General features: G+C 39.3%; 1 protein-coding gene across 3 annotated transcripts in view; it reads right to left on the reverse strand.

The window, feature by feature from the left end:
* Positions 1 to 23,917, reverse strand: part of tpcn3 (two pore segment channel 3) — a 61,813-nt gene that overhangs the window by 9,074 nt on the left and 28,822 nt on the right. For all 3 annotated transcript variants that reach the window (XM_048530787.2, XM_048530789.2, XM_048530788.2), the window contains 8 exons: positions 23,295 to 23,421; positions 20,191 to 20,392; positions 17,953 to 18,097; positions 12,866 to 13,051; positions 12,704 to 12,768; positions 7,128 to 7,215; positions 1,256 to 1,325; positions 959 to 1,178 (listed from right to left, as the gene is read on the reverse strand). In XM_048530787.2, coding sequence (XP_048386744.2) covers positions 959 to 1,178; positions 1,256 to 1,325; positions 7,128 to 7,215; positions 12,704 to 12,768; positions 12,866 to 13,051; positions 17,953 to 18,097; positions 20,191 to 20,392; positions 23,295 to 23,421 — 1,103 coding nt within the window. The remainder of the gene's footprint in view (positions 1 to 958; positions 1,179 to 1,255; positions 1,326 to 7,127; positions 7,216 to 12,703; positions 12,769 to 12,865; positions 13,052 to 17,952; positions 18,098 to 20,190; positions 20,393 to 23,294; positions 23,422 to 23,917) is intronic.

Genomic DNA, 23,917 nt, shown 5'->3' on the forward strand with positions numbered 1-23,917 from the left:
GTTTCAACACATCCATCCACTTTTATCAATTTACTTTCCCACTATAGGGACATTACATGTCAAAATATTACATCCTTAAATATTTGGAATCTCTGGCTGTGGAGGGTACAAACATTCATTCATAACATTTTTGTTTGAGCAGAGCTTAGGATAAGCATTTTATTCCTTAGTGCTTTCAGCCTACTGTACAGAATGAGTCTATTCTGCTTTATTCAACAAGTATTGTTTCCTGAAATATGTAACCCCATGCCACTATCCACTTCATAGAAGCCCTCACGATGCTACCCCAGGTTTCCTTGGAACTTCCAGCTTCCTTATTAATACTATCAAGCTAGAAGAATCTATTCTTGTTTTAATACATAAAGGAAACTTATCAGCTGTCTATTGAACAACACAACATTGTAACATCTGTTAAGGCAGGCAACTTCTCAAAAAAAGTAAAGTTTCATAAGCCAAACCTGTGAGGTATCTACCTCTATTATATTAGAAAGCACTCAAACAATATTGCAAGCCTGTGTCATGGTTTAACTTGCCTTTTCCCAATTGTGTGTGTGTATAGTTCCAAAGGACTGATGGAATTATCACGTCTATTTCTCCAGGAGAAAGGTGGCTCATCTCTTCAGAGTGTAAGTTTAAGCTTTTCATTTTTTACGAAACTTTTTTAAAAAGCCCCAAATTAATTCAGTCTTACAATGGAAAAGTTGGAAGATTAAGAAAAGTCTTTAGAAGAATGTTTTGCACCATAAATTGAAGCTAGTTTTATCATCGCCCTATTCTTAAGTGATCTCACTTCCCAATGTACACAATAGTAGTATTAAATTAAAATGATGAGACACCTTACTAACTGCTTCTCAGTGACCCCATCAAATATGAAGCAAATGGCCCAGCAATGAGTTGTACGATTCCATTGGGGAAAGAACAATTACTTGTAATTAATTTTTTTTTAAGAAAAGGATATCATGCCATTGATTAACCACAGTTAGTTCAATCAGCAAAATGAAGGCTGAAACAATATTATTGAAGTTATTCCTGCAGTATTTAAGAGCAGCAAACTGAGAACCCTTCAGTGCTGGATTCCCACAGTATTTGGCTGCAGGGTCACTGGAATTAGCACCATAAAACTGAATTCTGCCTTTGAATGCTTCCATTCCAATTATTGCAAATATGTAGTACACAACCTAAAAGAAAATGCAATTAGATTAAAGTTTAAGTGTGAGCTTACAGATCCAAAACAAGGCAATGCACAATTACTTACCACAACAAGTCCTGCATAGGTCAGCATTGTAGGAATAAGATTTACCAGTGTATTCAGAAGAACCCTGAACCTTTAAGAGAAAACAGAACAACTTAAGAACTAACCTCTCCTAATAACAATGGCCTCACTTTATTTAATTCTTCCCACTGCTATGGAAAATCCTGCAGGTTTACCTCAAACCCCTGCCACACTATCATACAGAGGCTTTTGATTTTTGTGGGGGAGGGAGTATAAAGTAAATCAATTTTTTCTGCTTTTAACAGTTGTTTCAGCAGATGAAGATTCCAAAATTCCTGAAACATGGCAAAGTCATCTTCTGATGTTTGCAGTCATTTATAACTTTGATTTGACATTGTAGGTTTAGGTTTTGCACTGTGTGTGAAGCAAGTTGCTGTTAATGGCTAGCCATTAGTGAGAAGTAGAGGAGACAGATAAGAGCTGGAAAATGTATCTTCATTACCAAAAAGAACAACTGAGAATGATGCAGGGACCAGGATAGTGTAAATTATGTCACAATTTATTCACATGGTGCACTGAAAATCAAACCCTGCTATTCCCAGAGGTGTCACAAAAATTAAAGATTTTTTGAAGTACATAGAAATATGAACTTACGAAATTATATAACAAGAACTCCACAATTCACCTGTATTTTAGAACAAGGCTGTCAAAAAACAGACCAGGTTTCGGTACTTACCAAAAATAGCTATTTATTACAAGCAATTAGTTGCTTACCTGTGGCTAGAATCTATGAATTGTTGGCATATGAAAACCAATGAAAACACTAACCTCCTCATTATTCTCTCTTGCACACAGGTAGAAAAGTTGTGTTATGGATGCAGGGCAAGACTGGGAATACAGTTAAGTGGCTCCTGTTTACAGGGTTGCTAAGATTCTTGCGCAGATCAGAACGCTGCTGCTCACTTATCCTTCTTCGGATGCTTACACTAATTTGCAAGAAGCACAGGGTGGCTGGTTCACTTATAATTGAGTCAGGTAGCTTTTTAAAAGTTACAATTTTCAGCAATTTCCAAAAGAAAGATAAATTGAGATTCCTCAGACTTAAAACAACTTTTAATTCAGGGAACAAAGTGTGCTCCTGAGCTGGTGGTGATCTGAAGTCTTTTCTGGATCTTGTTCATGGCCCCAAGTTGTTCAGTTACCAGAGAACCAATCCCATTTGTCGGCAGACAGAACGCCTTTGTCATTACTAACTGGTCACTAGTATACAAACCAGCTACTTGTACCAACTAAATAAAAACTGAAAGAACTGCAGATGCTGTAAATCAGTAACAAATGCAAGAGACGCTGGAAAAGCTCAGCAGGTGTGGCAGCATTGGTGAAGAAAAAAAAAGTTCACATTTCGGGTTTGGTGACCCCGCCTGAGAGCCAGACTCGAAACGCTAACTGATTTTTATTTTGCTCCACCTGTAAACAATCCGTCAGCTCCAGCTCAGCTGCAAACACAGTTAAACCGCTACTCGAACAAGCAACTGCATTAAATAGTGCTTACAATAAGCATTAGGTTTCTTGCTTTCATACCATTCAGCAATCCTCCGCTTTAAAGCAGTTTTTTCTCATTTCAGTTCACAGTTAAAAACATAAGAAAAATAAGACAACATGGGCTTTACAATTAGAGTGAGCAGAATCAATGATAAGTCAGATACAGCAAAGAATAAAAAAGGGAAAGAAAGATTAATTAGAACCCTTTTTATGCAGTAAGGTGTTTTAAAGGCAATTTAAAAAACAAACTTGAAAGATTCTGCACTACTTATTAGATTTCAGTGTCAGAGATGGTTTGTCAGTAATCATTTATCGTATTGTGAAAAGGACATTTGTACTGGAATGGACAGAATGTTACAAACCAAACTCGCCATTAAGCAGGTCGACTGTGCAATTACAGCTGCTTTATTCTATTCAATGCATTGCACTGGGCAAGAATAAGTTAAACCCTACCAAGCTGCAAATGAGAATAAAATGATAGTTATCTTAACAGGGAGGACAAAACACTTCTACAAACACAAGATAATGAGGAATAAGTAACATGGAAACAGAAAATAGCAGAAGTAAGCAATTTAGCTCTTCAAGACTGCTCTACCACCATTTAATCTAATCATGACTGATCACCATACTCAGTACCTTGTTCCCATTTAGAATCAACTCCTCATACCCTTTTGGTCCTTTTTAGGCACAGGAACTATGTCTAACATCTTCTAGAAAACATTCAATGTTTTGTCTTCAAACGTTTGCTGTGGTAGAGAACTCCACAGGCTCACCACTATGTGGGTGTGGAAACTTCTTCTCATTTCAGTCCTAAATGGTCTACCCTTAAACTGTAAATGGTGGTCCTGGAACATCCTTTAACAGTGAATTCAGATGCATAGTACTCAATTAACACTCAGCTGTCTCTTCTGGATTCACACACATCTTGCTACTTAGGATCCCAGAGGGCCCGACTCTTTCCCTAGCTATTCTCTTACCCCTAATACATTTAGAAAACACCTTTGGATTTTCCTTAATGTTATACACCAGTGATTACTCATGTCCCCTCTTCATTTACCTACATTTATTTTATTTTAAGTAACCGCTAGATTTTCTATATTCTTTTAAGGCAACCGCTGTTTTCAGCCTTTCATAACTACTATAAAAACTTCCTTTTTCTTAAAACCTTATACAAGAGTTCTCTGGATTTGATGATCCAATCTTTCACCTTTATGGAAAGATATTGGCAGGTATTTATTGCAAAGTGTTTTTACACAATGGCTGAAAAGAAACAGAATTTGGTTTACTAATGTCCTTTAGGGAAGGTAACTGCCACCTTTACCTGGTCTGACCTACATGTGACTCCAGACTCTCACCTGCCCTCAGGGCAATTAGAGGTGGACAATAAATGCTGCCGAGCTAGCAACATCCTCATCCTGTTAATGAATAAAAACAAAGTATGTGGATGACAATGCCATTTCTGCACAGAAGCGTTAAGAACTGGTCTCAGCCTCAGGATAACTCAAGCCCTTACCTACCTGTCAAGGGACAATCACAGAATCCCTGTAGGCCATTCACATCAACCCTCTTAAGAGCATCCCACTCTGATCCACGCCCTTTACCCTATCCCTGTAAGCCTGCATTCCCCTTGGCTAATCCACCTAGCCTGCACATCCCTGAACACTACAGGCAATTGAGTATTGGGCGGTTGGAAGAAACAAAGTGGTAGAGGAAGAAATTGGGGAAACTGTTTGAATACACCAATCCAGATCACAGACATGGAGTGGTTTCTCTCCGTATCCTTCAACTGGTTTTAATTCTTTGCACAGTAATACTTTATTTCATTCACTGGTTGAGAATTTGCTCTTTGCAGAGTTCCTAAAAGGAGATTTCCTTGTTTCCTTTCAACAACACAATTTGCAGAAGTAGCAGTTTACACAGAAATAGCCAGTAACAACAGCTGCCAGGAGATTGCATGTTACTTCTCCATAGAAGAGAGATTTGTGTTGTTTCTCTTTACAGGTTAAAACTTCTGCAATATTGTTCACACACAGATTATAATCATTGTCCAAGAATGTAAGAAAATGTTGCTTTCAGACAACTGCCTCTTATTCCAGAAGCACACCAGTGCCACTTGTCTGATGCTCCAGGGAAAGGTTAAAAACTTCATATATACAATGCTCACATAAACTTGATTTTTAAAAGTGCAAATCTCTCTTCACACAATACCATTGGTTTAAATCAGTATCTAGTTTACAGTCCCAAAAAATGTGGTCTTTCCACGAAGTGGGGTTAATTTTTAAGGTACTCTCTCCCTCCACTCCCCAATCCGACCTGGACGCCCTTACCCTACAGTAATAGTCTTTCCCTACCAACTGATTGCTCAAGTAAAACAAAAATGTTCATCAAAATCACTCCTTAAACTTTCAAATTGCACAGCAAAGCATTAGACCAAACATGATAACTGACTGCAATTCAAAAAGTATCTATATGACAGTTGTCAATATGATAAACCAAGTACCAGGGCCACCTGGAAGACAATGGACATTAAACAGTGTTATCTGATTTTATTTATTACTGTCATGTGCACCAAGGTAGAGAAGAAAAAAATGCGTTGCCTTACATGCTTTACAGGCAGCTCATCATACAAGTGCATCGGGGCAAAAGAAGAGTGCAGGATACAATGTTACAGTTGCTGAGAACGTGCAGTGATTAACATTAACATTAAAGAGGACTATTCAAAAGTCTGATCACAGCGGGGAGGAAGCTGTTCCTGAACCTGTTCATACGTGTATACAAACCTTTATATCTTCTGCCTGATGGAAGAGGGTGGATGTACGTATAACTGGGGTGGGAGGGGGCTTTGATTATGTTGGGTGCTCTCCTGATGCAGCAGGAATTATAGATGAAGTCAATGGATGGAAGGGCAATTTGTGTGATTGACCAGACTATGTTCACAACTCTCCAGAGTTTCTTTTGGTCTTGGGAAAAGCAGTTGCCAGACCACATTTGACACATCCAAGTATTTTGCTTTGTCTGTGCATCTATAAAAATTGGGAAGACTGCCTTTATGGACATACTGAATTTCCTTAGTCTCCTGAAGAATAGGAGGCATTGCTGGGCTTTCTTGGCCATAGTGTCAACGTGGGTGGACCAGGACTGATTGTTGGTGAACATCACTCCCAGGAACTGTCATCCATCTCCACCTCAGTGCCATTGATGAAATCAGGAGTGTGCCCTGCTCTCTGCTTCCAAAGTCAATGACCAGCTCCTTCATTTTGCTGATTTTGGAGAGATTGAGGGCTTAATAGCATGATGTAAAGACAATTTCCTTCCTGCAGTGCAACTCATTGTTTGAGAACAAACCTAGAACAGTGGTATCAAACTTGTAAATGGAGTTTGTGCAGAATTAGGCCACATTGTCATCGGTGCATTGGAAGTATTGTAGGGATGATGAGTATACAGCCTTGTGAGGCACCAGTGTTGAGAATTATCATGGAGGTGGTGTTGTCGCCTATCTTTACTCACTGTGGTCTGTTGGTCAAGAAGTTGAGGGTCCAATTACAGACAGGGCAGCCAAGACCGAGGTACCAGAGTTTAAAGATAAATTTGTTTGGAATTATGGTGGTAAAGGCAGCGCTCCAGTCGATAAGTAAGAGCCTGGCTTGGGAATCTTGTTATCCAGATGTTCCAGGGATTGGTGTAGGGCCAGGGAAATGGCATCTGCCATGAACCTGTTTTACTGATTAGGTGAATTGCAACAGATCAAGGCAATTTGGGAGGCTGGGACTGATGTCAGCCAGGACTAAACCCTCAAAGCACTTTGTTATACTATCGTGCTGTTAAACATTTTACATTGACATTACACGTAGAAAGCAATGGTGAGTTTAGTTCCACACCACAGCATAACTTTGGTACATACTAGCTGAAAGCACAATGAAGATCCCACGTTTTCAAATCTCACCTCTTGCCCGAGGCATGGTGACCACCCCATCCTAGTTAAAGCACCATCAGCTGTCTTTCCCTCTCTGACAAGAGAGCGCAGACCTTTGGTCTGCTAAGTCTACAGCAATTTTACTTTTATACACCTTTGCTCAGGAAAAAAATAATCAAGTTGGTTCCAAGCTTTAGAATATTAATATATGAAGCAAGGCTCCAACACACACATTTTTTTACAACTGCAGAAATGACAACTGATGACAACCACTGAATGCATGGCATAATGATCGATAGAGGTCAAGCAGATATACTATTCCATTTGGAAATAAACAAAAGCACAGAGAATAGAAGCACTCGCCATAAGTGTTGCCCACGCCCATTCCACACCAACACACATGGACACATGGAACAAAAACTACTGTTCATTTTACAAAGTGCAGTTTTATGCTCTTACCTCTGGAAGCTGTCAATGATCCGGATTAATCGAAGTACTCTCAAGATGAACACAATATCCAAAACTTGTTGGCTGCTGTATCCACTGGCTGAGCAGTTAACAAAAGAAATTACAGCACTTTTTAGCAATTGCTTCTTGAACTAAGCACATTTTTGAGATCTTCATTATTTTAAGTTTTTTAAAAATCATTTGCACTTTGGAGGTGTGAACTGAGCAGAGAGCTGAAGGTGACCTTTGGACTGTCAGCAGCAGCTTGTTTTTGGAAAGAATAAAGAGAGAACAAACAACCTGATACATGTTTATGAGGCCAGGCCTGAAAGTTAATTGTAGGTAGATCCTTGTTCAAAAGAACCCGCTAGCCTTATCCCATTTCGGATACACACTATGCTCAAACAGATGTTGACTGGGGCCTCATAAGGAAGCAACCAGTCTGATAAAAAGAAATCAAAGTTTGAACTGGTTTTTGAATGGAGTTTAAATCAGAAGGATTTTGCCTATGAAAGCTATAGGACAGAGGTTTGACTGTTCTCTGGTTATACTCCCATTATGAACTTATTGAAAGATGGGAGAATAGAATCTGTTACGCATATTGACTGAATATTCCTCAGTCTACTGGAAGTTATTTGCATGCATTGGTCTCTTTTGAAGCCAAAATACAATCCCTTAGATTACATATCATTGAGACTGCTCGAGTGAACTGGCCAGTTACGTCTCTTCTTTTAAAAAGAAAACCTTTTGATTTATCCCTAAAGTGTATGTATTTATCTGTCTGTCTGTCTTGGTGTGAATGGAGGCTAGAATCAAAGAAGATGGAGTTTAAAATCATAAACATTAATTAGAAAACATTGCAATTTAATATTGCTCCGTTAAAACTACTGTATTACCAATATATTCCTAATTTTTTTGTTTGAACTACAAACTTGGTGCCTGGTATCATTTATTTGAAGAGTCTGGTGACAGACGAATGGGTTAATTTTGAATATCATTGAGTATCTTAATTTGTGTGTTGCAAATACAGAGATAGCAAAGCTGATTTAATTTGGCTGTCTGTGTTGTAGCAGATTATAGTAGTCTGAACAAGGACTGATTAAATTTGAAAGGAGTTTCACAGAAGTGCCTAGTAGGCCGAGAGGTGTATTAAGTCCATTGACTCCCAAAATCCAGGTTTACGCAGAATGCTAAATTCTTTGAAAGAAATGGAGGTGAGGAGGTGGATGTGACTGGCATTAATATTAGGGCAGCATTTGACCAATGTAGCATCAAGTATCTCCAGTAAAACTCGAGTCAGAATCAACGGAAAATCTTCCACTGGATGGAGTCTTGTGCATCCTAGAAACCAATTATCTCAGCCCCCGGAGAGTACTGCAAGAATTTCTCAGGGCATAACGTTACTCAATTTTCTCACTTATAAGCAAGGTCAACACAGATATAGAGCACAGCAAATTTATTGTGTGGGACACTGATATGGTCAGATTAGCCATTATTTGCTGTAGTCAGCAAACTCAAACTAAGCTAAAAGCCACAACTTTCATATCTGAAAAGTACTCAGTCTATGCAAATACTCTGGAAAGACAAAGAATCTCAAAAGATCTGAACAGCAGGTGAAGGAAGATGTTGTAAGCTGCTGCTATGCGGTGGCTACAAAACGTGGTATTTTCTACTAACATGATGCCACCTAGACCCAGACCCAGACCCAGCCCCAGCCCCAGCCCCGTACCCTATCCCCATAACCCGACATTCCCCCCGGCTCAGTGAGGCAACAGTGCTAACCACTGAGCAACTGTGGTTGTTAGAGGCCGATCATCTCAGCTTCAAGTCATCTCTGCAGAAGTTCCACAGTTCGCATTCTGGGCCTCACCACTTCATCAGCTGCTTCAATGACCTTACCCCCTCCATTTAGTGGGGAATTGGGGACATTCACTTATGACTTTTCTGCAATCAAATCCATTCTCACCTGGTCAGATAGTGAACGATTCTGTCTGCACACTGCAAGGCCTGAACAAAATGACATTTAGAATTTATAATTGTAAATACAAATGTGATACTGACACGTAGCAAGTGACATTAGTGCCATGCACGTCCCAGGCCATGACTGACCTCCTCCCGTTACTGTTGTTAAATCCCAACTATCAACTCACAGGGTCCCGACAGACTAGCAACCTAACTGGACAAGCCACATAAATATTGAGTGCAGGGCAGAGTTTGGACACTCTGCAGAGTAGCAACTCAACCTCTGACTTCTCAAAGCCTGTCCATTGATGTCCTGTACATAATCAGTACTGTCATGGATCTCTCTCCTGCATAGCTCAACACCACAACAGAACCAACCAGACCATTTGATTAATGCCACATTCAACACTTTATACCTTCACAGCTTCCAACCAATAAAAAAAACAGCAGTTGCTGGGTGCATAATCTACAAAGATACTTACTGCAGCAAGTCATCAAGGGCTCTTTAAACGGTAACACCTACAATCTCCCTCAAAAGGAGGACGAGGGCAGCAAACATTTGGGAAGACCATGAGCTGCACCTTTCCACAGTACTCTGTACCTTTGTTATTCAATGCTCACGCCAAATGCTCTGTCTGAAACAGTCACATCTTGAGTGCTGATAACAGTCTGAACTGCGGGAACAAGCATCTAACTATCAAGGCGACAACCAAACAGCAGTTGTTGAAGGCAGCAGCTTGCCACCACCTTCTCTCAAGGATGACCAGAAATACACAGAGCAGCGTAAATTAGTCTCACTTGTCACATGCCTGCCCACGAAAAACTTTAAAAAATAAAATTCAAAACGTTCTATTGATACAAGTCAAGTCCTCCAAAGATATTAAATATATGCGCTAGAAGTTGGGTTTGGAAGTTTTTCCAAGAGCCACTATCTCTTGCATACTCACCTGCCACCTGGACAAGAGAGATTATTAAGAACGGGTTGAAACATATGGATCACAGCCGGACAGCATAAGTTGTAAGTAGGGTGTTGCTGTTACTCAAGAGTCAATTTTCTTTTCAGAAGAATGGAGTGGCACACTAGCTCAGTGGTCAGCACTGCTGCTTCATAGCGCCAGAAACCTGGGGTGTCAATTCCACCCTCAGGTGACAACCTGTGTTGAGTCTGCACATTCTCCACGTCTGCGTGGGTTTCCACCAGGTGCTCCGGTTTCCTCCATTAGCCCAAAAGGTGTGAAGACTGGGTGGATTGGCCATGCTAAAATTGCCCGTAGTGTTCAAGGATGTGTAGGTTAGGTGGGTTATAGGGGGATGGGTTTGAGTGCGATGCTCTGTGGGTCGGCGTGGACTTATCGGGCCGAAGGGCCTGGGTCTACACTGTAGAGATTCTATGGATGTAAAACAGGCAATTGGAAGTTTAAAATATCCCACAATTATCTAGTTCTTTATGAATCCACAATTTTAAATGCCTCTTCATCTGTCTTATGGTATTTATGACATTTTTAGCTATAGCTGAGCATCTACATTTCAGAGGCAGCTACTTTCTTCCACAAATCTTTACTTATAATCCATGTTTGTGAAGTGTGTAAAAGAAGTGGATAAACTGTAGCATCTTATGAGTTCTTCTCTGATCACTATCATCATTTGGCCTATATATAGACAAGCTTATTGTTTCGGTGTTAAACTAGTTTCTTTTAAAGTATTTCTTCAAACTATCACTTGTCTTTTTGGTATTCACAAACACCACATTATGATTTTATTTTGATGGGCCCTTTGTGACAGCAGCATTCTATCATTTAGGAATACCACAAATTGATGTTCTTGCCTTTGATTTTTAAGTTATAAGTAAATCTAATTCTGAACATTTGCTCTGCGTGAAAAGGGCAAATTATTTAAACAGGAAGTACTCAACCTCATCATATTCCTCTCCTCACCTTAAGTAAATCTATCCCTCTTTGGCTCTGAATAAATCCCTCATTTTTATTGTCAATCCCTTATTTCAGCAATGAATTGTTAATTATAAACACAATTGCATGCTTCATCGATAATGATGCATATATAAAAAGTTCCAAGTTTACATCTGGATATTTATTAGGCTGTTCTTAGGCTAAAAAAATTCCTTCTGGCTCCCACTCCAGGTCTAAACTCAGATTGTGTTTCATTAAGATTTACTACAAATGTGATAGAAGATTCTCTTATGGATTTTCAAGATCACTTTAATGGAGGTGGGGGGTTGAATTAAGCTTATGATTCTTAAATGATTGAACTCCAATTATGAGAACAAAGAATAACTATAAAAAAGTATCTGAAAAAAAACACACAAATCACGATTTCAGCTATTTGAATACAGCTGGAAAGCTACAGAGATCTTATCCAGAATGCAAAATGGGATCAATTTAGGATCTGCAGTTGGATGATGGATGTCACAGTGGACCTAGATGGGAGTGTGCAAAACAGACAAGTGTGGCCGCAGATCTCCTACTAGGAGTAACTACAAAGCAGCAACAAAAGTCCATATAATTTACAAGACGTGAGGATTCATCACAATTTGATACCAAGATTACATTTATCCCACCAGCTCACAGTTGGATGCCAATCTGTTTTCCAAGGAGGTAGAAAATGGTTCAGTGTCAAAAATCAGACTTGTTTATTGCCACAATTCAGAAATAGCCCTGCTTATTTCTGATCACTTATGGCATAAAAACAACCATAGCTCTTTCAAGTAATCAGCACAAGCACAATGGGCTCCTTTCATACTGTAAGATTCTATAAAATATTGCATAATTCTAACGTATATTAAAACTCACTTTTGCACTCATGAGTAGACATGTAAAAATAGTAAATGGTTAATTGATTAGTGCTGGTCTACCAATTAATATATTGCACTTAACTACATTTGTTGCAATTTAAGAACAGATTAATTAAATAATTGCAACATTGTAACATCTTACTGAAAAACCACAGCACTACTGTAGTGAAGATTATCGGAATTTTGTCATTGTTCTCACTTATTCTGTAGACGGATTAATTGGAAGAGGAGATAGCTCCCTGCCAATGAGATTGGCCCAACTTAATCTTGGGAGCCCTCAAGTTCTGTAGCTTACTGCATACCATAGCCATTTAACCGTTGGTTTGTGTGGAATCACAACATGGTTATTACTCCGAGGGCACTAAGCTTTGCCTACCACAATCCTTCATTAGTGTAACCTTATCAAGCAATATAAAAGAAATCAGATTTTACATGTTCTTTGCTGCTCCTCAGTACACCATCCCACCCATGGAACTTTCTCATCTTAGTCAAGGCCCAGGATTGGCAACATCCAACTAGTAAAGTTGGTGGGAATCTCACAGTAAATGCGCTTTCATGTATCTGCTTGTGACACAGACTTCGAGTCTCAAACCCAAAGTTGGGAATGGCTCAACAGAATCACAACCACATCTTCTGACTGAAAGCCAAACAGTGGTTTTAAATATTATTTTTATCTGTAATTAACTTTTTTAAAATTAAGATGTTTATGTATGCAATTTTATCAGATTAATTAACATTCACATTGCTATCAACAACTCGCACTCTCTTTTCAATATTTTAGAGGTAGTACCAAGTACAAACTAAACCCAATACTTACATGACTTCAGTGTAGTATTGACTATAGTTCCCAGCAGAGCTGCAACAATTATTAGAGAATCAAACCTAAAATGTGTATTTAAAAATGGTTATAGTTACGTATCCAGGATAAAAACCATGAATAGTATACAAAATTGAGAAAATAAAAAAAGTGAAAGATTACCAATTCCAAAATTGAGATTTGCCAAAAAATGCCCTGGGTTCATACGTGAAGAGTTTCAGCAGTATTTCAATTAAGTAAAGAGTCAAAAATACCCACTCTGCCTTGGATATTAAAGGGTTTGCCTCATCACCACCAATGAAAATAGCATTTATAACAATGATAACATCGTATGTGTAACGGAAACCTCTGTAAAAGATAAAAACACACAAATATTTCAGAACCTCACTTTATTGGCTGAACAGCAAATATTAAACCCAGGCTAGTTTGGTCAAATGGTTTATTTCTGTGACTTATATTCTGTTATAAAGGGTTCACGACACCAGTATTCACACTGTGGTAAAAAGGCAAAATACTGTGGACATTAGAAATCTGAAACAAACAAACAGAATGCTGGAGAAACTCAACAGGTCTGGCAAAGGATCCTAAAGTTTGATTTACCGTTGAAACATGTACTAAGATACACAGTGAAAGTTGTTGTTTTGCAAGCTACACAGACAGGTCAATGCATCAGTGTAGCAGAACAGAGGTAGCTAGAGAGATAGTGGATGCACTATCCATGGATTCTGGATAAGTACCAGAAAATAGGAAAACTGCTAATAGGACGACCCTATCCAAAAAGGGAGGCAGGCAAACTGCACAACTGTAGGCTAACATCAATTGTTAGAATTATTAAAAGGAAGTAATAGCAGATTATTTTGAAAGTCATAAAGTAATTAAACATAAAAGTGAGTATTATTTCATGAAAGGGAAACTGCATCTGACTACTTTGTTAGAGATTTAAGGAAGTCTCAACCAGGGTAGTTAGATGGGATTTGTATTTGGACTTCCAGAAGGCATTTGGCAAGGTCCCTCACAAATGGCTGAGACATAAGGTAAGAGACCAGCGTTGGAGGTAGTGTATTGACACTGAAAGTTGGCTAATGGGCAGGAAATGGTGGAGATGTTTCTCAGGTTGGCGATCTGTGACCAGTGGGGTTCCACAGGATCAGTGCTGGCACTGCAGCTGTTTACAATATATTGGAGAAAGGAAGTAACTATACTGTCACAAGTTTGCAGACAACACAAAAATAGGTGGAAAGGCAAGTTGTGAGAAGAATACAAAGTTTATAGAGAGATATTTATAGGTTAATTAAATGGACAGGAACATGGCAAAAGTAGTATAATGTGGGAAAATAGAAAGTTGTTCACTTTGGAAGGGAGAACAAAGAACAGAATATTAATTAAAAGCAGAGAAACTACAGAAAAGGAACTTGGGGGTATTTGTGCCTGAAACACAAAGCTAACACACAGGTAATCAGGGAGGCAATTGTTCCTTATTTCAAAAAGGGTTGGAGTAGGGAAGTCTTACTGCTACTGTGCAAGATGCTGGTGACATCGCAGCGCGAGTGCCAAGAACAGTTTTGGTCGCCTTAATTTTTAAATCGGAGGCAGTTTGGGGAAGGTTCACTAGGACTGGAAATGGATGGATTGTCTTATGAGCAAAGGATAGATGAAATGGGAGTCATAGGAATTTAGAAAAATGAGTGGTAATCTCATATTGGATTCTTGAGGATATTGACAGAGTACTGAGGGATATTGTCTGTCAACAGCAAGCCTAGGACCAGAAGATGGTCACAGAATTAATGGGCACCAATTTAAGACTGAGATGCAGAGGAATTTCTTGAGGGTTGTGTTTTTAGAACTACTTTGCATATAGAGCTATGGGCAAAGTCCTTTTGTATGTTGATGGTCAAGATAAATAGATTCTTGATCAGTCGAATAATTAAGGGTTACAGGACAATCTATTAAATGAGCGTGCAGACTAGAGGAGACAAATGCTCCGCACCAGTTCTTATTTCTGATGGTCCAGCATCTTTGGAGACAGAAATACATTTAGTGTTAAGTCATTGTGACTGTTTTTCAGAATCAAAATTCTAAAAATGTCATACTAAATTTAAAATGTTTCTCTATCCACAGATATTTCCAGACCTGCTGAGTTTCTCCAGTACTTGCTGCTTTTATTTCAGATTGCCAACATCTGCTGTATTTTGATTTTATTCAGTCAATGCTGCCTTGATGCCAAGGGCTGTCACACTCATCTCACATCTGGGACATTAGCTCTTTTGTCCATACTTGAGCCAAAGCTGTAATGAGGTCAGGAGCTGAATAACCATGGCGGAATCTAAATCCACATCAGTGAGCAGGTTATTCCTTTGCAATTATGCTTGATTACAAAGGCAACAATCCCTTCCATCATTTTACTGATGATTAGGAAGAGCAGACAATAGAGCTGTCCGAGGCAGTTTTCCATATTGTTGGCTAGTAGTCTTTGTTGTAGCTATACTGGACAACTTGGCTAGGGCATAGCCAGTTCTGGCACACAAGGCAACAAGAGTAGTGTTGAAATACAATTAGGGCTCATTGTCTTTACAATATCCAGATTCTTCAGCCACTTTAAGATCACAGAGTAAACTGAATTATTTGGAAGACGGGCATCTGAGGAAGTGATGCGGATGGATTATTAACACAGCACTTCTAGCTGAAGATTATTTTTAGTACCTGTCTTGTCTCTTAAACCCATCATTGAGCAGGAGAATATTTGTGATGCCTCCCCTTGTTAGTTGCTCAATTATCCGTGACAATGCTTGACTGGGTGCAATAGGGTTAGGGTTGGATCGGACATGTTGATTGTGAGATCATTTAGCCCTGCCCACTGCATGCTGCTTCTGCTCTTTGGCATGTCAATAGCTTCACCAGATTGAAAGCTCATTTTTAACCTATGCTTAATGCTGCTCTGTTTGCCTTCCTGCCTCCCTCCTTGAACCAGGGTTCATCCCCAGGGCAGCAAGTAAATTGAGTAGAATTGGGGATTATGCCATACCACAAGGTTACAAATTGTGACGAAGCTCTGACGCTACCAATAACCCACAGCACCTCATGGACGCCTGGTTTTCAGTTTATAGATTCAAAGTCTGAACCATTGTGCCCAGTGATACTGGCACACTACTAAGCAGAAGCTGTCTTCAAGGCAAATTCAAACTTTAATTTCATCTTCACAATTACAGTGCAGTGGGTCTCTCGCTAATACTGTCACAGATGAACACATCTGCAGCAGGTAGATTGGTAGGTTTGAGATCAACTAGATTCTTCCTTTTTGTTGATTGCCTAACTACTCACTGCAGACTCACCCTAACAGCTAGATCTTTTATGAATTGGTCAGTAGTGCTGAAATTCTTTGTGATTAACAATGAAATCCCCCTCAGAGTATATTTTGCACCTTTGCCACACAGTGCCTCTTTCAAGTGGTGTTCAACATGGGGACAATGATTCATCACAGTGATGGTGGTAAGTGGGAAATCAGCCTTATCTTTCCTTGCCAATGGCTGGAGACTCATGGGTCTGGAATTTCAATGCTGACGACTTCCAGGGCAATTCCTTCCTGACTGTATTACTGTGCTGTCATCTCTGGTGGGTGCCTCCTGCAAATGGGACAGGACATGCACGGGGTGGCGACAATGGTACCTGAAACATTGTGTGTAAAACATAACCATCAGCATGACTATGTCAGGCTATTTCTTGACTGGTCTGTGGGAGTTTTAGATTTGGCACAAGCCCCAAATATTTTAAGGAGGACTTCCAGGGTCATAAGGGCTGGGCTGACCCCATTGTCATTTCTGGTGCAAAAGTTGATGTCAGGCTCTCCCTCCAGTTTCATTGTTTTATTTCGACCTAGACATTTGCTACAACTGGCATTTCAGAGAGCAGTTAACAGTCATAGGCTTAACATCGCATATAGACCAAACCAGTGAAAGATGGAAACTTGCCATCCTTAAAAGATGACATTAAGAAATAAAAACTTGGCTTACTAATGTCAACAGTCATTATTTTAATTCCCATTTTGTTCGTTAAATATAAACTCAATAATCTGTTATGGTGGGATTTGAAATCTCACCTCCAGGATATTAGCATAATTGTGTTAAAATGGAAGGGAATAAAGTGGCAATTAATTCATTCCATGGTGTTTAATGGCTTTTTGATGAGTTTCCCTTGGGTTTTGAAAGTGATTACAAATACTCAGGATGTAGTTATTAGAATGTTTCAAATAGGCTACACAACTTTTAAAGTCCATTCAGGGAATGCAAGCATCACTAAGCCAGAATATACTGCCCATCTCTAATTGCCAGGGGGCAGTTGAAAGCCAAAACACATTGCTATGGGTCTGGTGTCACACATATGCCAGACCTTCTCAATCTGCTGAATCAGATGAGTTTTTTCCCCCCCAAAAAAAGTTACCGATGTAGGCCATTTTCATAGAAAAACAAACAAATAAAAAAAATCACAAATCAAATTTCATCACCTGATCAAATGGTGTGTTCTGTACCATGTCCCAACATCATCAGTCTGGGGGTCTAGTATACTAGCCTACTGACATTACTACAAAGCACTTTTACAAATGATGGACATGAGCTAAAAATGGAAAACCTTTTAATGATTATAATAAACCAATGGTAAAAATCAATAAAAGCAGTCAGCATGATATAGCAAACAATTGTATTGATACTCTTCTATGCAGATACAAGAGACGCTGGAAATAAAAACAAAATAAATTGCTGAACATATTCTACCACACATCAGACATTTCAGGCTTTAATATATTAAAATGATCAATCGGGGTTGAAAAATATTTCAAGGTCATGGGATATGTTGGCATACTGCAGAGATTACAGTATGTAAAATAAGCTAAGTTTGAAAAAAAAACACCAAAATTGATCTGTAGATAACAAAGTATGAAGCTGGATGAACACAGCAGGCCAAGCAGCATCTCAGGAGCACAAAAGCTGACGTTTCGGGCCTAAGGGTCTAGGCCCGAAACGTCTGCTTTTGTGCTCCTGAGATGCTGCTTGGCCTGCTGTGTTCATCCAGCTTCACACTTTGGTATCTTGGATTCTTCAGCATCTGCAGTTCCCATTATCACTGATACAAATTGATCTGTAGTTGTCCTTAGCATAAAGCTCACCAGTAATTGGTTTCTGTTATCATTAAAATTACATAACTTAAAACAAGCCTTCAAACTTGTGGAAATAAATCAGTTAGTCATTGTTACATACTGATGCTTGACTATTCTCCGGATGAACTGGCTCACTGCAGAATTGTACATGTTTGGTATGCATTTTTCCAATGGATGAGTTCTTTCCTTCATCTGTACAACCTGTATATTCAGGAGATCTGCCAAACGGATGAAGGACTCTCTTCCTATTGAAATACAACCGGCATTAATTACATTGAAGAATCTCTCTGTTTTCTACACAAAGTGCACTTGTACTTTAGCTTTTGCAATGAGATAGCTTACACTCATCTCCCAGTCATCCAGCAACTGGGCAATGTTTTAAGTACATTAACCCTGGATAAATTCTGATGAATTATACAGTGTACAGTGGAGTTGCTGGTGCAAATATTCCAGTTTTGCAACAAAAGAAAAATTTTAAGTCAGAGACAGTTAAATAATCCAAACGCAAGTATGCTACGAATAAACAGGAGCTGCAAATGTCTGTACAAAACGAGAACATTCAAATTGTCTTTTGGGGTCTTAAACTGGAAAAGAAACAGGACAAATAATACAAAAAGACAAAAATACTCACTAAGGGGGCACAGCTTGAATAACATCCAAGACCACAGTGCTCTGGATTAAAACAAAAGCTAAGGAGCAACCTGTTCACGCAGAGGCTGGTGCATGTATGGAATGAACTGCCAAAGCAGATGGTGGAAGCTGGTACAATTAAAGAGGCATCTGGATGGATTAAAGGAATACAGGCCAAATACCAGCAAATAGGCCTAGATTAAATTTAGAATATCTGTTCAGCATGGATGAGTTGGACAAAAAGATCTGTTTTCGTGCTGTATAACTGACTTTATAACTAAAGAACATATCTATTTGTGGGAACTTGCTAAATTCAAATGGGCTGCTGTGTTACCTACAAACAACAGTGCTTAGCTGGCTGTAAAACACTGATTTGCTTTGAGTTACTATGTCACATGGACCTACATTAAGTGTAAAGTTTTGTCTTGTGTGCAGCACAGGCAGATCATACTATACAAAATGCATTAAGGTGATCGAACAGAGGTATAAAGAACAAGATGAACATTAAATTTAAAACTTGAGAGGTCTATTCAGAAGTCTAATAATAGCACGGAAGCTGTTCGAGTCTGCTGATAAGCATGTTAGATGTCTGGTGGATCATGACAAATCAGCCATTGAGTCAGTTTCAGAGCAGAGAAAGAGGCCATTCAGTCCATCGTGCCTGCACTGGTCAAACATCCGTCTTTTCTAAACCTATTTTCCAGCACTCAGCCATAGCCTTGACTGCTATAGCCAGTGTACTACAGATGCTAAACTGTCTTTCACTAGCTCCACTTTACTAAGACACTGTAGAAATAGAAGTGCAGCAATTTATATCAAGCTACTTAACTGAAGATGTGGGTGACAGAAGGAAGTCGCCAGACCATAATCATATTACAGAAGTGAAATACTGCCATTCAATTTCACCACAGTTCAAAATTCAGAAATTACATTATGACTAACTCTTGTTACAACATAACGGACAGTACATTTTTGTTGTGTGACAGACAACAAGCAAATAGAAATTAGATAAGGGTCCAGTACAAGTTCACAGCCAATGTGACTAAGGACATGTTCTCGACATAAATCCACAAGGCATTGTGTCAAAGGGCAAAAAGGGAAATAAAATGTTTTTCCAAAAAAAGGGAAATCCAATTCCAGCATATAATTTGGTCTTTACAAATTAAGATTCTCACCCAATAAAAGCTCAATGAGCCCTGATTTATCCTCTTTTACCCAGACTGCTGGAGATTCAAGGTCTCCAGCAAGTGATTCAAAGTTTGATATCCCTTAAAACGCAATTGGATTCTGCTCTGAAAACAAGGTGATGGATATTAATAACTCATTTATTCTTCTCCAGGTTAGTTAGTTTAAGAATGAGAGATTCTTGCTCCAAGGGTCAACCGGGCAGGGTGACTCAGTGGTTAGCACTACCACCTCACAGCATCAAGGACCTAGGTTCAAATCCAGCCTCTGGCAACTGTGTTGAGTTTGCACGTTCTCCCAGTGTCTGTGTGGGTCCCCTCTGGGTGCTCCAGTTTCGTCCCTCTGTCCAAAGGGATTACATGAACCTACAACATGGAGACATCCCGACAGAAAAATGGAAAGTCTGTAATGAACTAATAATAATTTCTCCCTTTTCTAGGCAGTACTTTAAAGGATAATAACAGAGTTTCATGTCACCAGACCACAATTTTCATTGAAAAAGTTTATTATTGCAAATACCCACCCACAAAGCCCTTCTGTTCATCATCTGAAACTCTCCACAGTAGCTCTCGATGAGAGCTGGGAATTTCTGGTGCCACAAGTTTCACCAGCTGCCTCCAGTGAGAATCCGGAACTACAAACTCTGTTCCATTTGTTATTTTCAAGAGGTTAAATGCTTCTATCATTTTCCGATGTTTCATATAGACTAGTTTCCTTACTTCATTCTGGAAAACACAAAAGGGTTAGCTTATTGACTAAAACTCTTTGAAAGATTTCAAAATTTATACTAATTTGCCAAATATATTTCCATTACCAATGCAAGCCAAACACAAACTTAAAAAAAGTGTCAAATAGCTTATTTTTCAGAAAAAGTTCCAAGAACATTGAAAATGGCATCATTTCTCTAGCTCTCTCAAATTACATTTTTAAAAATTCATTCGGGGGGCATGGCTAACACTGGAGGTGTATAGATATGACGTCAATCAAACAAGCTGTTTGACCTGAATTATGTCAAATTTCGAGTGCTGTTGAAGCTGCACCCATCCAGGCAACGGATGAGGTATTCATCACTCTCCTGACTCGTGCCTCGTAAATGGTGGTCACACTTGGAGATTCAAGAGATGAGTTACTTGTTGCAAAATTCTTCGCCTCTGAAATTGATCTACAAGCCAAAACACTTGTGTGACTAGTCCAGTTCAGAGTCTGGTGAATGGTAACACAGGAGTCAAAGATGGCAATGTCAATGCATGTCAAGGGGAGATGCTTAGATTCTCTCTTGTTGGAGATAGTCTGTGCCTGGCATTTGTGTGGTGTGAATATTATTGCTACTTTCCAGACCAAGCCTGGATATTGCCCAGGTGTTGCTGAATTTGAGCATGGACTCAGAAACAGAAGTCTATAGCACTGGATAAGGCCCATCAGTCTGCACCAGATAAAAACAAACTCTTTATCTGTTATCATCTCATTTTTGAGCACTTGGCCCACCACCTTGTATGTCTTGGGATGGCAAATGTACACATAAATATGTAAATGTTACAAGAGTTTCTACCTCTACCACTCTTGCAGGCAGTAAGCTTTTGTACCTGCCAATGGATAATTCTCCAACTCTTACAACCTGCCAGTCTGGCACACTGGCTACTTTCATGGCTGTCTCTTCCATGTTCCTATTCATCCCTGGCCTTGTGGTCCCAGGGCATCATCTTTCCATGATGACAGTGTCAATAATGCTAAGTACATAGAACATAGAACAATACAGCACAGAACAGGCCCTTCAGCTCTCAATGTTGCGCCGACCTGTGAACTAATCCAAGTCCATCCCCCTACACTATCCCATCATCATCCATATCCTTATCCAAGGACTGTTTAAATGCCCCTAATGTGGCTGAGTTAACTACATTGGCAGGCAGGGCGTTCCACACCCTCACCACTCTGAGTAAAGAACCTGCCTCTGACATCTGTCTTAAATCTATCACCACTCAATTTGTAGCTATGCCCTCTCGTACAAGCCAATGTCATCATCCTAGGAAAAAGACTCTCACTGTCCACCCTGTCTAATCCTCTGATCATTTTGTATGTCTCTATTAAATCCCTTCTTAGCCTCCTTCTCTCCAATGAGAACAGACCCAAGTCCCTCAGCCTTTCCTCATAAGACCTTCGCTCCAGACCAGGCAATATCCTGGTAAATCTCCTCTGCACCTTTTCCAATGCTTCCACATCCTTCCTGTAATGGGGCGACCAGAACTGATGCAATATTCCAAGTGAGGCCACACTAGCATTTTGTACAGTTGCAGCATGACATCACGGCTCTGGAACTCAATCCCTCTACCAATAAAACATAACACACCGTAAGCCTTCTTAACAGCACTATCAACCCGGGTGGCAACTTTCAGGCATCTACATATGTGGACACCAAGTCCCCTCTGCACATCTACACTACCAAGAATCTTTCCATTGACCCAGTATTCTGCCTTCCTATTATTCCTCCCAAAGTGAATCACCTCACATTTATCTGCACTGAACTCCATTTGCCACCTTTCAGCCCAATTCTGCAGTTTATCCAAGTCTCCTGCAACATTCTTCCACGCTCCACCGACTTTAGTGTCATCTGCAAACTTACTAACACATCCACCTATTCCTGCGTCCAAGGTCATCTATAAAAATGACAAAACAGTAGTGGTCCCAAAACAGATCCTTGTGGCACACTAGTAAATAGACTTCAGGCTGAATATTTTCCAATCATCACTCGTTGCCTTCTGACAGCAAGCCAATTTCTAATCCAAACTGTTAAATCTCCCTCAATCCCGTGCCTCCGCATTTTCTCCAATATCCTACCATGTGGAACCTTATCAAAGGTTTACTGAAGTCCACGTACACTATGTCAACTGCCCTACCCTGAGAAATTGAGAGTAGTGACAAGACCCCTGACTAGAATTACTATGATTTCACAAGTAATGCTGCAGACTAGACCCTTGAACACATTTGCAGACATCTTAAAAATTTGAATGGATTTATACAGTGCATCACACACAACACTTCACACAATGAATTATCTTTGGAGAGCTGTGACTTACACGGATAAAGTCACTGGTACACATTTCTGTACAGCAAAGCTGTCACATTTCTCACCAACTCTGGTGACCCAAACATTATTTCTTTCACATTTTGAGAAGTTCTAATCCTAGCCGTAATCGGAAACATTGCAAGATCAACACCATAGTATCTACACAAGGTGCTTTTAAATCAAGACATGTATAAGCAGCAAAAGTAGTCAATGAGTCAGTTCAGCGTAATGAAAACAATTATAGAAGCCAAAATCAAATAGATACTTTAGAGATCCATGTTGCAAAGTAGCCAATAGGGCTAATTATAGGCCAGAAGGAATTTCAATATCATTGGACTATTTATTGTAACATTGCAAAAGGTTTTTTAAAATGCATTCTGCATGACAGATGGAGGTTTTTTTTAAAAAAAAAGAGAATAGGTATTTTAAAGTTATCTGAATGGTTAACTTGGAACATAAACATAGAACAGGTATATAGGGGAAGGGGAGCTGAAAAATCTCATCAATTTAAATCACAGAATACTTATGCAGTGGTCTGGGTATCCTCCACACAAATACATACCTACCTTTAAATGCTTCTTGTAGTCATTATATACAACAGCCAAGAAGAGAGACATGAAGACATAAGTGTTCACTATTATAAAAATAACAAAGAAAATTGAATATGCCCAGCTGACTTCATAAGCAGGCATCCTGAAAAAAAGAGATAACTGTCACAAGTATATCATTATTTGACCCATATTGAATATTGTTCAAACTAGGATCAAGCAAAGTTATCCACCCTTACTAGCAATATTATCAAACATTGTTACTCAATAGGTCTGACCAAATTTCTAATGAAGGCTTTCAAAAAGATCATTTCCACAGTCTTCAACTTCAAATATTGCAACTAAATCTGGAGCCAGGGTGTGGGTTTATGCAGTAGAATGGTGGAGATTGACTAATCTACAAAGAAACTTGGGATCTTACTTGCAGAGCTAAACAGGTAACCATTCCTACTGTTCATTTCTCTGTTTGACAAGAATCATGCAGTAATGTCAGTTTCTGTGGACAAAGCTTCCTCTTGGACTGTAAGTCTGGAAAACTGATTTTAATAGTTGCTCCTCAAATAAGAATTCTCCTTTTATTGATTTGGAATACTTAAGGGGAATTCACTGGTCAAAAGCATATTTAACAATGCATCTGACCC

The sequence above is a fragment of the Stegostoma tigrinum genome, chromosome 4 (assembly GCF_030684315.1).
Source record: "Stegostoma tigrinum isolate sSteTig4 chromosome 4, sSteTig4.hap1, whole genome shotgun sequence".
In the NCBI taxonomy this organism is placed as follows: Eukaryota; Metazoa; Chordata; class Chondrichthyes; order Orectolobiformes; family Stegostomatidae; genus Stegostoma; species Stegostoma tigrinum.